The sequence below is a fragment of the Miniopterus natalensis genome, chromosome 19, assembly GCF_054644295.1.
Source record: "Miniopterus natalensis isolate mMinNat1 chromosome 19, mMinNat1.hap1, whole genome shotgun sequence".
Taxonomy (NCBI): Eukaryota; Metazoa; Chordata; class Mammalia; order Chiroptera; family Miniopteridae; genus Miniopterus; species Miniopterus natalensis.
The window spans coordinates 36912812-36925815 of NC_142099.1; the positions used below are offsets into that span (position 1 = coordinate 36912812).

The 13004-nt window shown below is 60.0% G+C and overlaps 1 protein-coding gene across 1 annotated transcript; it reads left to right on the plus strand.

The window, feature by feature from the left end:
• Positions 1 to 4916: 4916 nt before the first annotated feature.
• Positions 4917 to 11584, plus strand: CD247 (CD247 molecule). The gene is made up of 7 exons (XM_016202333.2): positions 4917 to 5066; positions 5998 to 6054; positions 6414 to 6494; positions 8661 to 8693; positions 9395 to 9451; positions 10178 to 10219; positions 11168 to 11584. The coding sequence occupies exons 1-7, from the start codon at positions 4917 to 4919 to the stop codon at positions 11231 to 11233; spliced, it is 486 nt and encodes a 161-aa protein (XP_016057819.1). The 3' UTR covers positions 11234 to 11584.
• Positions 11585 to 13004: the final 1420 nt, after the last annotated feature.

Genomic DNA, 13004 nt, shown 5'->3' on the forward strand with positions numbered 1-13004 from the left:
TGGGCTCAGCACTGCCCCTGCGCAGGGCACTCTTCCACACTGTCACCTGGTGCCACTGCAGCACTGCCTGTGAGGTCAGTCTTATTAAACCCCTTTTGTAGAAGGGAAACTGAAGCTCGGAGAGGTTAAGAAAGTTGTCCCAAGACATAAAGCCCGGGAGAGGCAGAGTCGGAATTTGAATCCCAGTCTTTCTGGCTCTCAGGCCTCTGCTCTTTTCTCGTCCCAGGTGGCCTGGGGGTGTGGTAGGTGAGGCAAGGAAGGAGCAAATGAAACCAAAATCCATCATCTGTGCTTTTCAGGCTTGTGGGGGAGGGGGGACACTCTAGTGAAAACTTCACAAGCGGCTGTGACTCAGTGTCAGTTGCTGTCTGTGAACTCAGAGGAGGGGAGAGCTCTGTGTCCTGTCCCCAAAGGTGAGGGCACCTGAGGCACCAAGGTAAAGGCCTGCCCTGAGTCAGGAGACCCCACAATCCCATCCAGCTCCACCACCCACAGGCAGGTGGCCTGGGGGAGCAGCTTCATTCCCCCCACAAAGAAACCCTGCGGCCCAGTAATAAACCCCCGCCTACCTCATGGGCTTCATGAGAATCAAACTCCATCAGGCACAGGAAGCCATTTTAAAAGTACGACTTGGGGTTCGAATGGGAGGTACCCTTACGGGGCGGGCGAGAGGGAGTCCATCTGGGGCGATGGGCACGAGCTGTGCGCGGCTTTGGGCCCCGGCAGCACCAGGCTGACCGAGGCCTGCTCTCCCCTCCTGGAAGCTCCGTCTGGCTGGGAGACAGACACACACACGGCTCGCCGACACCCAGAGAACCGGACTCCACAGGCAGTGCCTCCCCCGGGCTCCCCGGGGCCCCAGAATCCGGCTGGGATGGTCGGTGCCATGAAACTTTTAGGAATGGACCAAGGGTGGAGCGCGGAGGGCTCGGCTCGCTCTCCATAATAAGACGTAACATTTTTACACGCGACGAACCACGTGGAGAGACTCTGATCATCTCTGGTCGCCCCTGGGGTCTCCTCTGGGCATCTCCCAGCTTCTTAGGCTGAAAGTAAAAACCAGGGCGACACCATGGGGGCTTCGGACCCAAAGGTTACACCCTGGGCTCGGGGCGGGAGGCAGAGGGGCTCAGGGAGGCCCGGGCCGGAAGGATGGGGTCTGGGGGCCTGGTCCCCGGGGCCCGCGCCGCAGCAGCATGGAGAGGATGTGAGAGCCTCTGGAAGAGCGTGGGAGGGGGACCCCACAGGTCACCACGCGGCGGCGTCCCGCGCGGCACACAGCGCAGTCCCTTATGTGTGGGGCAGGAGGCCAAGCACAGCCCTGCTCTGCACCCCACTGGGAAGGTTTTCAAAGGCGGGGTGCTGCTGGGTTTCTTTGTCAGCTTAATCCCTCACCTCCTGGAAGACGAGGTTTCCTTGTGGGGCTGTAGCCGGCTGGCCCACGTCTCCGTGCCTACCAGGTGGATGGAGGTGTGAGTGACACTCCTGGGGGACTGGGAAATAACCAGAACTCAGGTGCCCAGTTCAGCCACGGCCATTGGAGCTCCCACAAATTTGTGAGGGGAATCGCAGTGAGCATGCTGGTTGGTGATCTCATGGCTGTGAACCACTGTGGGTAGAGGTGGGGCCCATTCCTCTCCAGGGTACAAATCCCGCTGCATGGTGGGAAGTGCCTGGGTGTGCAAACCCTGCTCCACTGCTGGAAGGGCCCGAGTGTGCAAATCCCGCTCCAGGGCTGGATGTGTCCAAGTGTGTAGGGCCAGCTCCTTGGTGGCTGCAGCCTGCTTTTTGGGGGTGACATCAGGGACCTGCTTTGCCCTGGACTAACCTGAGTCACCTGCAGACACTCAGTCTCAGCCTGGTGTCCTCCCCATGCGTGAGGCCTGGCTGTCCTGGGCACCTACACGAAGACGTCAGACCAGCAACAGTGGGATGCACTCCAGCCCAGCGAGGCTTCAGTGTCCGTATTTGCTGTGTCTGTCCAGATGTGGGGGTTCCCTTGCGGGGTGAGGCTGCACCCAGGAGATGGGTTACACATTAGACCCGGGAAGGTGGGGTGGAGGTGGGAAATCAGGCCGAATCCTCTTACTTCTCTGGTTTGCTGAATCTGCCTTGTGCAGGAGCCACAGAATGGCCGTGGAGGCCCAAGTTGGATGGAAAAAGGCTCCTGGGGTCAGATCTCATTTTGCAACTGAGCTGGGAGCATGGCTTTCCTGCATAAACCGCCATCTCACTGATTCTTGCCACAACCCTTAGGGTAGATAGGATTGCCCTCCGTTTTACAGATGGAGAAACAGGCCCAGAGATGTGAGATGATTTGCCCAAGGCCACACAGCTACCTAGTGGAAGGGGAAGAAGTAGAACCCAGCTGACGCCCAACCCGGGCTCCTTCTAATTCAGTATCATAGCCCCCCGAAATAGAGTGCATGCTCAGTAAATACGTAATCAGTTACGTAATTGAGCTTGGCCCTGGGCCCTTCATGGAACTTTCTGGGCTATCCCTGCCTTCCTCAGGCCCATCCCTCCCAGCACAAGCACAGCTGGACCAGGCAGATGGAGGGTCCCTACTCCCCACCCTGGGCCAAACCACGCACAGCACACTTGTCATTGGTCATAAAATCAAGCTGCTCTTTAAAAAGAAAAAAGAAAACCTGCCCCTATTACTTATCTCCAGGGAGGCACGCAGTTCCCCTCCCCCGCTTCATCGGCTCTGCACAACACAAAGAAATATCTTTTTATTTGTTCTAAATTTACTGCCCAGTAAGTTTTCTGTTCTCATTTTATGTGATAGGCAACCAAGTGATTTTCTCTCAACCTTTTTCTGAATCTCAACCAGCCCCATAAATTGCTACTGACACCTCCTCTCCAGTCCTAAAAGGAAAAGTCACCCCAGCTTTGGTGGCCTTGGCCATGGGGGGAAACTAGGGGGGCTGGTTTGTCCCCTGGAGCCCTTCAGACCCCCACCTTGGGTCAGCAGGGGTGCTGCCGGAGGCCAGAGGACAGCCTGACCTAGGGCAGGAGCCGGCTTCTCCGCAGCGATTCCACCGCACCTGGCGAATGTCTGCGCGTGCCCTGGCTCTGAGGTTGGGGTGGAGGTCAAGGCACAGGAAGATGCAGCCATGGGTCTGCAGCGCTTACAGCCCAGAGGGAGGGAAGCTCCCAGCCCCCACCTGTGATGTCTGTGGAGCTCTGGGGGGCCAGGCTCTTGCGCTGAATGTTCCCCGCGTGTTCCTGGAGGCCATGGTGGGGCCCGGCCTGGGCTGGTAAGTCAGGGCCCTGGTGTGGCCTTGAGAGGATGTTGGGCTTTGCTCACAGTAAGGGATGGTCAGCGGTTTCTGAGCAGGGGCGCGAGAGGTTTACAAGGCTCTCAGCTGCGGGCCAGGAGGGGCCGAATTAGGGAGGGAGCCAACAGTTTGAGGACAGAGTGATTTGGGGGGTAGGGTGGGGACTGTGGGTTGGCCTGGAACCTCCTGCTCTCATGGCTCATGGGAGAAGCCAAAGCATAGCTCCTGCCAAGGGTGGGCAGGGCTGGACCCAGCGGAGGAGGAAGGGGGTGGGGAGGCGCACTGGGGGGGCATGGGGCAGCCCCCCCCGCTGTGTGTGCCTGGGTAAACCTGAAGTTCTCAGTGCCTCAGTGCCCACGGGGTGCTGCTGTGAGGAGCTGGCCAGTTACTACATTAAAGCGAGTCTGGCACAGAATAAACACTAAAATATTACCGTTTTCACTGTCTAACCAAAGAGGCAGCTGAAGGGGGGGGGGGTAAATAACTTGCCCCAAGTCACAGTCAGTAGGGGTAAGAGGGCACCCAAGAGCACATTAGCTACTCCGTCAGCGGCCACCAGAGGGCGGCCTGGCCTCGGGAGCGACAGCGGGCGGGGAGCACCTGGCACCTGGGCTCCTGTAAGCCAGGCGGGTGGCTTGAGACAGACAGGGGGCGGTGCAGGGTGAGTCCCACACGCAGACCCAGTAGGAAGGACAGTCTAGGCTACAGCCGGTGCCTCCTCACACACAGCTGAGTGAGCTTTCAGACAAAATCCAACTTTTGTTTAACCAGAATATTCACTGTATCTCCTTTCCCAGCCCCACTGGACTCCAGTGCCAGTGCCAACTACATCTGCATCCCAAAACTTGGGCAAAGCTAACGTGGGATAGAGGTCCCCCGGTAATTTGCGGTGAGAGAGGCTTAAACAGCAGGACCCTGAGCTGAATTGTGTGGCTGCCTCTGATTGTCACCAGATGGCAGGGGTGTTACAGGGACAGAAAAGGAGAGGATGTATAGAGGGAACAGCACGTGAAAAGGCACAGAGAGAGGCAAACAGTGCGCAAGAGCAAGGCGTGTGTTGGGAATGGTACATGCAGGGGCAGGGGCTGAGGCTGTGAGCAGAAGGCTGCCAGGCTCAGGTGGGGGGGGCGTCACCAAGGGTTCCTCTGGCTGCTGCTCATGAGACCCCTGGGGCCCAGGGCAGGGAAGCCAGCACCAGACCCCACTGTCTCAAAGTTCTAATTAAGTGAGAGGCTGGAATGACCTCATTCGACCATCAGTCCTGTTCTGTCCCTGTGGTGAGGCCTCAGGGAGCCACACACCCGAATTCAGATGGTGCTATTCACCCAGACATGGGCATATAGAGGCTTCTAGAGTGCAAGGTTCCCAGGGGGCTCGCACACAGCTGGGCACGGCCCCCGAGGCAGCTGTCCTGAGTGCAGTGGACAGACAGCTTCACCTGCTTCTCATTTCTGTCCAGGCTCTGTGGCCCCACCAGGTGTCACACCCACTATTGGGTGGGCTAGGTTTCCCCAGGACCTGGTCCAAGGGGGGGGGGGAGGTTGGGGTGAGACGGGGGATGGGGAGTGGATCCAACCCCCCCTTGTCATGATTTCCTTGTACAATCATGGGGCCACCCTGGGTGGTGAGTACATGTCGGTCACCCACGGTCTGGCTGACCAGTCTCATCTCTTGGCAGAGGCCCAGAGCTTCGGCTTGCTGGATCCCAGACTCTGCTACCTGCTGGATGGGATCCTCTTCATCTATGGCGTCATTATCACTGCCCTGTTCCTGAGAGCCAAGGTGGGTACCACTGGTCTCTGGGGAAGGGCATGCACTCCCCCATTCCGGGGATGTTCAGAGCAGCCTTGGTCTTGGAAAGTCGCCAGGGTGGGTGGTACCTACACCTTGGTGCCCATGGCAAAGCAGGGGCCAGCCCAGTGTGCATTTGTTAGGCCGGGGAGGTGGGCCGAGATCCCGGTGCTGGGCACCTTAGTGAGGAGCTCCGACCCGACACCAGGGGGTGGGGTGGGGTGGGGTGGGGTGGGGTGGGGACTGCTGGCAGGAAATGGCCTCTGCTTCGGGCAGTTAGGAGCGAGGAGGTGGGGCCGAGGTCTCTCTCCAGATCCGCCGCCGCTGTCCCGCGCCTGGTGCGGTCCCGGGACGTGGGAGGGTGGCCCAGAGCAGGGTTTCCCTGGCACCGCGCAAGGCCTGGTTTTCTCGGGGGGGGGGGGCCTGGGGCGGGGGCCGGAGGCTCCAGCCCAGTTCTCATCTCAGCACCCACCCCACCCCGTGGCTGCTTTGGAATGGAGACTTCGGCAAAAGATTGTATGTGAAAAGCAGGGGCGCTGACGCTCCTTTTCCTCTGAATAACGCCGCCTGGCCTCCCGCGTGGTGCCCGTGCTCGGCCCTGCGAGGCCCGGCGGACGCCCTGGCGGAGGCGGGGAGGCGGGGTCGCGGGGAGGGGGGGTCGCGGGGAGGGGGGGGACGGGGCGTGGGGAGGCGGGGGGGGGGCGGGGAGCAGGCGGGGGGGCGGGGAGCAGGCGGGGGGGCGGGGAGCAGGCGGGGGGGCGGGGAGCAGGCGGGGGGGCGGGGAGCAGGCGGGGGGGCGGGGAGCAGGCGGGGGGGGGGCGCGGCTCCGACGCGGGGTGCCCCTCCGCCGCCCGCGAGGCCGGCGGGGCAGGGCGCCGCGGCGGGCCCCCCTGGGCGCTCACGCCCTGTGCCCCTCTTGCAGTTCAGCCGGAGCGCGGAGGCCACGGAGCACCCGCAGGGCCCCAGCCAGGTCTACAACGTGAGTCAGCGGAGCGCGGAGCCCGTCGGGGACCCGGGACAATTGCACCAGCCTCTGGGGGCGCCCTGAGCCCCGCGCTCTCAGCATGGGGCCTGGAGAGCGCCTGTTCCCGGGCCTCGAGCCACTGGCTGGTGCAGAGGACACAGGCCCGGGGTGGGGGTGGGACCCCCTGGCCAGCTTCAGTCACATTGACCACCGCCCCCCGCCCGTGGTGCCGCGCGGAGATGTGCCCCAGAGGCTGGCGTCCCTCCCACGGACCAGTTTCCAGCCCGCCCTCCCCGCTCCTTTCCCCGGGAGCCCGGGAGCCCCCAGCCCAGCCGCCTTCCTCCGGGGTCACTCTGCCGCCTCCCTCGTTTCAGGAGCTCAACCTCGGAAGGAGGGAGGAATATGACCTTCTGGATAAGAGGCGTGGGCGTGACCCTGAGATGGGAGGAAAACAGGTAGGACATTCCTTTCTGCCTGTGTGTCAGTGTGTGTGTGAATGTCACTGTGTGTGAGATTGAGCTGTGTGTGAATGTGTCAGTGTGTGTGTGTAAGATTGTGAACCAAGTGTGTGTGTGTCACTGTGTGTGTGACTGTGAGCTGAGTGTGAGTGTCGGTGTGTGTGACTGTGAGCTGTGTGTCAGTGTGTCAGTGTGACTGTGAGCTGTGTGTGAGTGTCGGTGTGTGTGACTGTGAGCTGTGTGTGTGTCGGTGTGTGTGACTGTGAGCTGTGTGTCAGTGTGTGTGACTGTGAGCTGTGTGTGTGTCGGTGTGTGTGACTGTGAGCTGTGTGTGTGTCGGTGTGTGTGACTGTGAGCTGTGTGTCAGTGTGTCAGTGTGACTGTGAGCTGTGTGTGAGTGTCGGTGTGTGTGACTGTGAGCTGTGTGTGTGTCGGTGTGTGTGACTGTGAGCTGAGTGTGTCGGTGTGTGTGACTGTGAGCTGTGTGTGAGTGTCGGTGTGTGTGACTGTGAGCTGTGTGTGTGTCGGTGTATGTGACTGTGAGCTGAGTGTGTCGGTGTGTGTGACCGTGAGCTGTGTGTGTGTCGGTGTGTGTGACCGTGAGCTGTGTGTGTGTCGGTGTGTGTGACCGTGAGCTGAGTGTGTGTGTCGGTGTGTGTGACTGTGAGCTGAGTGTGAGTGTCGGTGTGTGTGACTGTGAGCTGTGTGTGTGTCAGTGTGTGTGACCGTGAGCTGAGTGTGTCGGTGTGTGTGACCGTGAGCTGTGTGTGTGTCGGTGTGTGTGACCGTGAGCTGAGTGTGAGTGTCGGTGTGTGTGACCGTGAGCTGTGTGTGTGTCGGTGTGTGTGACCGTGAGCTGTGTGTGTGTGTCGGTGTGTGTGACCGTGAGCTGTGTGTGTGTGTCGGTGTGTGTGACCGTGAGCTGTGTGTGTGTCGGTGTGTGTGACCGTGAGCTGTGTGTGTGTGTCGGTGTGTGTGACTGTGAGCTGAGTGTGAGTGTCGGTGTGTGTGACTGTGAGCTGTGTGTGTGTTGGTGTGTGTGACTGTGAGCTGTGTGTGTGTCGGTGTGTGTGACCGTGAGCTGAGTGTGAGTGTGGGGGCCGGGTGGGTGCGGCGGGGCGTGGAGGAGGGGCCCTTCAGAGCCAGCGCTCTGCCCCTGCGCTGGGCCTTACCGACCCAAAGTGTGAGGGGCCTGGCGGAGGACATGGAGGCCCACTTCCTGCTGCCTGCTCCCTTCCTTCCCCGGAGCCTCCTGTGCAAGCTCCCTCCCCCTCAGGCTGCCCCATGGCTGCCCTAAGAGGCACTCACTGTGGCACCATTTGCCCCAGGAGGACAGACCTGGTGAGGCACACACAGGGAGGGCCCAGGGCCACTGGACTCGGGATTCTGGGCCCCAGGTACGCCTGTGAGCATGGTCGCCAGGTGTCACTGTGCCCTGGCTGTAGACACAGCACCCTGTGCCAGGGGAGAAGCTGGATGAGGTCAGGGCAGTCCTGCCTGTCACCACCAGTGGCCCTTGACCTTTTCAGTCACGTCCGTCTATGTAGCAAACCTCCCCCCACTCACCCAGGCCCTCTGAGCTCCATGTAGGGCAAGGGTGGGGAATCTTTTTTCTGCCAAGGGCCATTTGGATATGTATAACATCATTCTCGGGCCATACAAAGTTATCAACTTAAAAATTAACTGAAGAAAGCTCCTACATTTATTGAATTTCAAGTCCAGCCTGCAATTGCTTTGGCAGGGCCAGATCAAATGATTTCACGGGCCATATACGTTCCCCACCCCTGGTGTAGGAGGTGCTATTGTTAGAGTGAGTGGTAGCTGGGGGGTGGGGGGAGACCATTGGTTTTCTTCACTCCCCCCAACCCTCCAACCTCAGCCTTTCTCTCCTCCCTTTACCTGAACGAGGAAGGGTGGGAAGGATGGGCCAGTAGGACCTGCTGAGCAGTGGCTGGCCATGCTCCAAATGACCTTTCATCTTCAGCAAAAATCCCACCTGTAAGCTTGTGACACGGGGCCAGTGTATCTGCCAGGGGACAGACAGGCCACTGGCAGACACATCCCTCAGCTGTGAAGGCCCCACATCCCCAGGCAATGCTGCGGAGCCCACAGAAGATGATGGGGTGCTTCTCTACCTCTGACCCCTCCTCTCTCTCCCTACAGAGAAGGAAGAACCAGCAGGAAGGCCTGTACAATGTGAGTAGAGGGGCGTGTCCCTCAGAAAGTGGGTGGGAAGGAGAGAGCTGGAGGAGGGTCCTCAAGGCTTCACTCCACACCCCTGGTCCTGTCCCCTGTCCGGAAGTCACTCCCTGGGACCTGTGATGCCTGCAGCTGTTTGTAGGAAGCTGCTCTTGGGCCTGCAGTCCCTCAGCCCAAGCTGCTGCTGTGGATCCTGGTGGGGCTGGGCGCCTCCAGGTCAGGCTGGGCCAGCCCCCTAGGAGGGGCTCCTGTTCCCAGGGGCTAGAGTCTCCTCCTGACTGTCTCCTCTCACGGACTGGTCAACCTCACCATTGCGGGTGCAGGCCTGACATTGGTCTGGGTCTGCTGTGAAGGGGACCCTTGCCAGACTAACCTCCTGGAAAGAGTTGCCTTTCCTTCCCTCTGTGGTTGGTTGACAACTTGCTCAACTACGTGATTCCAGGGCCCCTGGTGAGCCCTGCATCGTCCAGTGTTCGTGGCCTTTGGCTAGAAGGCCACCTCTTATTTTTCTGAGCCTCACGGAGCTTCCCAGCTCAGGGCCAAGGGCTGGCAGCTCAGAGGAGTGAGTCCTAAGGGCTGAGGAGGAGGTTGGACTGGAGTTGGCTGGTGGCCTGGGCCACCTCCACCCCCCCCACACCAACTCGGGAGGGAGCTGCAATCTGCCTTAGTTGGTGAGCCGTATCCCCTGTGCCCCCCAGCCGCTGCAGAGAGAGAAGATGGCAGACCCCTACAGCGAGATCGCGGTGAAGGGTGAGGTGAGTGCTGCTCTTCCTTAACTGCCGAGATTGAGGGGGTGCTCCCAAGAAGATCCTCATGTCTTCTGCACACGCTTGCCTGGGCTTCCATCCCATCCCCTCATAGCACCTGCAAAAGCCATGTGGTGACCACAGAGGCGAAGGTTAGCCCAGGTCCTACCCATCAGGCTGCATAGAAGGGACCGAGGGCTGATGCTCTTTGGGATTTAAAACCAAGCCCGGATTTTAGGACAGCCTAAGCTTTGCCAGAGCAGCTCAAATCTGTTACCTTGTGTGACAATGATAACAAGTGCTATGCGTGCCGACGGGTCCGGTGCTCGGGACTGCGGCCCCTTGTCATAGATGACTAAGAACTTGAACAGACTCTGCAGCCAGAGCTCGTGACCACATGGAGTTGCTGTCCCCAGCAGCTCTACAACCAGCCAGGAATGACGTGGGTTTCAGGGAGGCCCGTTCATCCAGCAGCAGGCAATGCTGCAGCTCCGTGTGTGCAGCCTGGACCCAGGAATCTGCATGGATCTGAGCAGAGCAAACCCGGGCCTGCCAGAGCCAGGCCTCACCTCACGCTGCAGAGGCTGAGGTCTGACCGCTGCCTGCAGCCCCTTATCTCCCAGGGGCAGGGGTGCTGGCCAGGAGACAGCCACCTCTGACTCTGGGGCCCCTTGAGTGAGCAGGAAGACCACTGTAGGCTGCCTGACCTGGACCCCTCTCTCGTCTCTTCCACAGAACCAGCGCCGGAGAGGCAAGGGGCAGGACGGCCTTTACCAGGTAAGAGGGGTGCCTGTGCTCTGTCCATGCTGCTGGCCCCCCTCCCCAGTGGCGCTGCCTAACCAGAGGGGTCAGCTCCCACGTGCTCTTGCCAACAACCAGGCAGGGCGAGCCGGGGCCATCTTCAGGCTAGTCAGCCCCACCATGGGGCTGGGGTTCAGTTATTCAGGCACATGACTGGGTTCCAAGGGGGGGTAGTGGGGGATCCCCAGGCACTGGCCCCTGAGCTGAGCAGCCACTGCCTAGGGCTGTGCCATCTGGCCCAAAGGACCCCACACAGCTCGTGGGCCTCTCCCTCCACTGCTGTGGGCCCTGCAGGAGCCTGGCTCTGCCTTATAGCTTCAGACCTAGTAAGATGGCAGGAAGAGCAGGAAGACTGAAGGGGAAAAAAATCAAGGAAAGTCACAAGTGTGAAAAGGAAATGTTGTGGCCTGTGGCCTGGCTTATGCGAATCGTGGGGCAAGGACGCCAGCGAGCACAGCCTGCCCAGGGCCTCCCTGGCCTCTTCCTGGCTGTTCCCTCCACTGACTCCAACCTGCAGTCCACTCACTTGCCTGAGTTCAGAGTGATATCACTAGGCCCCGAGCATGGCCATGTGGCTGCTGCTGTCTGCTGGAGCGAGGGCTGTAGTGGGGTGGCCTGGGGAGAGCCAATCTTCCTGTGACAGTCTCTGGTTGACAGGAGGCTGGCTGGGTACAAGTGCTGTAGGGCCCAGCACCTGGGAACCAGTGAGAGTTTACAGGAAAGGAACTGCCCCAGGCCATGCCCAGTGGGGACAGAACCTGTCTCCTGGTGGGTGACAGGGGTTGTTCCTGGGCCCCTGGAAGTGGGGGGAGGGGGGAGCGGAGGTTGGTCACAGGCCATGCTGAGGACACCTATTGGCCTCTGGTAGGCTCGTGCCCAGGTGGGGCTTCTGACCCACTGTCCTTTCCAATCTCCTGTCACCAGGGGCTCAGCATGGCCACCAAGGACACCTACGACGCCCTCCACATGCAGACGCTGCCCCCTCGCTAGCAGCTCGGGAACCAGTGCCCACAGGGAGACCTGCAGATGTCCAGATTGTACAAGGCCCAGGAAAAAGCATTTACAGCCCAGTTCACTCCTATTTCTCACCACTAAAGTCCTCCTCTATTGGAAGAGGGTGCTTCACATTGTCCCATTTGGTCCCATCTAGTCCCAAACAGTCACTCACAGAATGTCCCCCTTGCACACTGTGAGAGAATGCATCCCCGGACCGGGGCCTGTCCCCCCAGGAGCCTGTCTGGGGCTCTTACCTGGGGCAGCACACCCCTCATGGCCGAGCTGTTAAGTTTGCTTTGTAAGGTCCCGGAGGAACCCCAGACGTCAGTACCGTCCATCAGTCTGCTCTGATGTCAGTACCCCAGTGGCTTTCTCCTGCTGTAAATTTGGCTTCTGTGTCAACAGTCCCCTCACTGCTCGGTAGCTTACCATTGGGCCGAAGGAGGTCTGGGCGAGGGACACGCATGGCAGAGCCCCTGCGTCTGCAGCAGCCAGAGGTGGCAGACATGTAGCGGGGAGGGGGGCATGTGGAGGTTCCAGAACCCGGCAGCACAGGCCTCCCTCAGGGGAGTCCCTTCCACATGGTTGTCTGGGTGCCAGACACTGTGGGGCCTGAGAGGTGAACACACTCGCACTTGTCTTGGAGGAGCTCACGTTCTCACGGGAGACGGGCCATAAAGCAAGCTGGTGTGAAGTGCAGTGGACCAAGCAGGGAGCCTGAGCAGGTCAAGGCTGCCTGCTTCCCGGGCACTTGTTCATGTCACACCAAGTTCAGGACAAACCCACCACTGTGAAGGCCTTGCGGGAAGACCTCACAGCACCTGGGCCTGTAAGCCCCAGAGGACGGCTGGAAGGAACCCCTCTGCTCCGCTGGGTTAGCTGATGCTGGTCTGTCTGCTACAGCCTCGCCCTCTGCATAATAAATGCTTCTGTGAAACCACTGCTTCCGCTGAGTTCATTCAGTGGCTGAGGCTGGGATGGGCATTCAGACCCCCGGAGATCAGCCTGCTGCCCTCACAGTGGCTGTGAAACTGCCCATTGTCAGAGCAGGGTGGTTCCCACAGATGCCCCAGAAGGCGACCAGGGGTGGGACCAGGATGAGGGTGCAGTGCTCAGTGACAAGCAGTGTGGTAGGTGGCGTGGGGACAGAGGGTAAAGGGACAGGGGCTGTGGGGTGTGGGAGAGGAGAGGCCGCCTGGCCCTCAGGCGTCAGGGACCGGCAGCACCATGGGCAGAGTCGGGGATGCAGGTTTGTGCTGACAAGGGGTTTGGGGAGGGCGGGGGACACAGAGGCCTTGAGGTCCGTCTCCCTCACAAAAGGTGGCTGGTCCCCAGCAGTCTTTCCTCTCCTGGCAGTGACTGTAAATCAGGCCTCACTCGTTAATCCACCAATTAATATTGGGCAAAGGCTCTGGAATCAATACCGTCACTTATTCAAAAAAGTCCCTGGTCATGGCTTAAAAGCCCTGAGAGTCTGGGACTCCAACAGGAATGACAGGCCCCTCTGCAGGCACATACATCACTCGGTGTCCCACCTGAACCCTTACCTCGGGGGAAGTCAACTCCCTGCAACCAATATGCCCAAAGCAGCCATGCTGTGCCCAGCACCTGGCAGGCCACCGGGGAGAGGGCAGCATCGCGGACCATTGCAGAGTTAGGGACTTCGCATTCTGTCCGGTCTCAGCCACATCGCCTGAAAGTACGTAGTACACTCTGCAGTGTCAGGACACACAGGGACGGGCAGGTGCCAGCGAGGACGAAGGAG

Excerpts from the sequence above, each read along its gene's own strand:
- CD247 (XM_016202333.2), top strand. The coding sequence starts at position 4,917 with ATGTCGGTCACCCACGGTCTGGCTGACCAGTCTCATCTCTTGGCAGAG. Across the intron at positions 5,067-5,997 it reads CCCTGTTCCTGAGAGCCAAG|TTCAGCCGGAGCGCGGAGGC; the intron begins GTGGGTACCACT and ends CCCCTCTTGCAG. Across the intron at positions 6,495-8,660 it reads CTGAGATGGGAGGAAAACAG|AGAAGGAAGAACCAGCAGGA; the intron begins GTAGGACATTCC and ends CTCTCCCTACAG.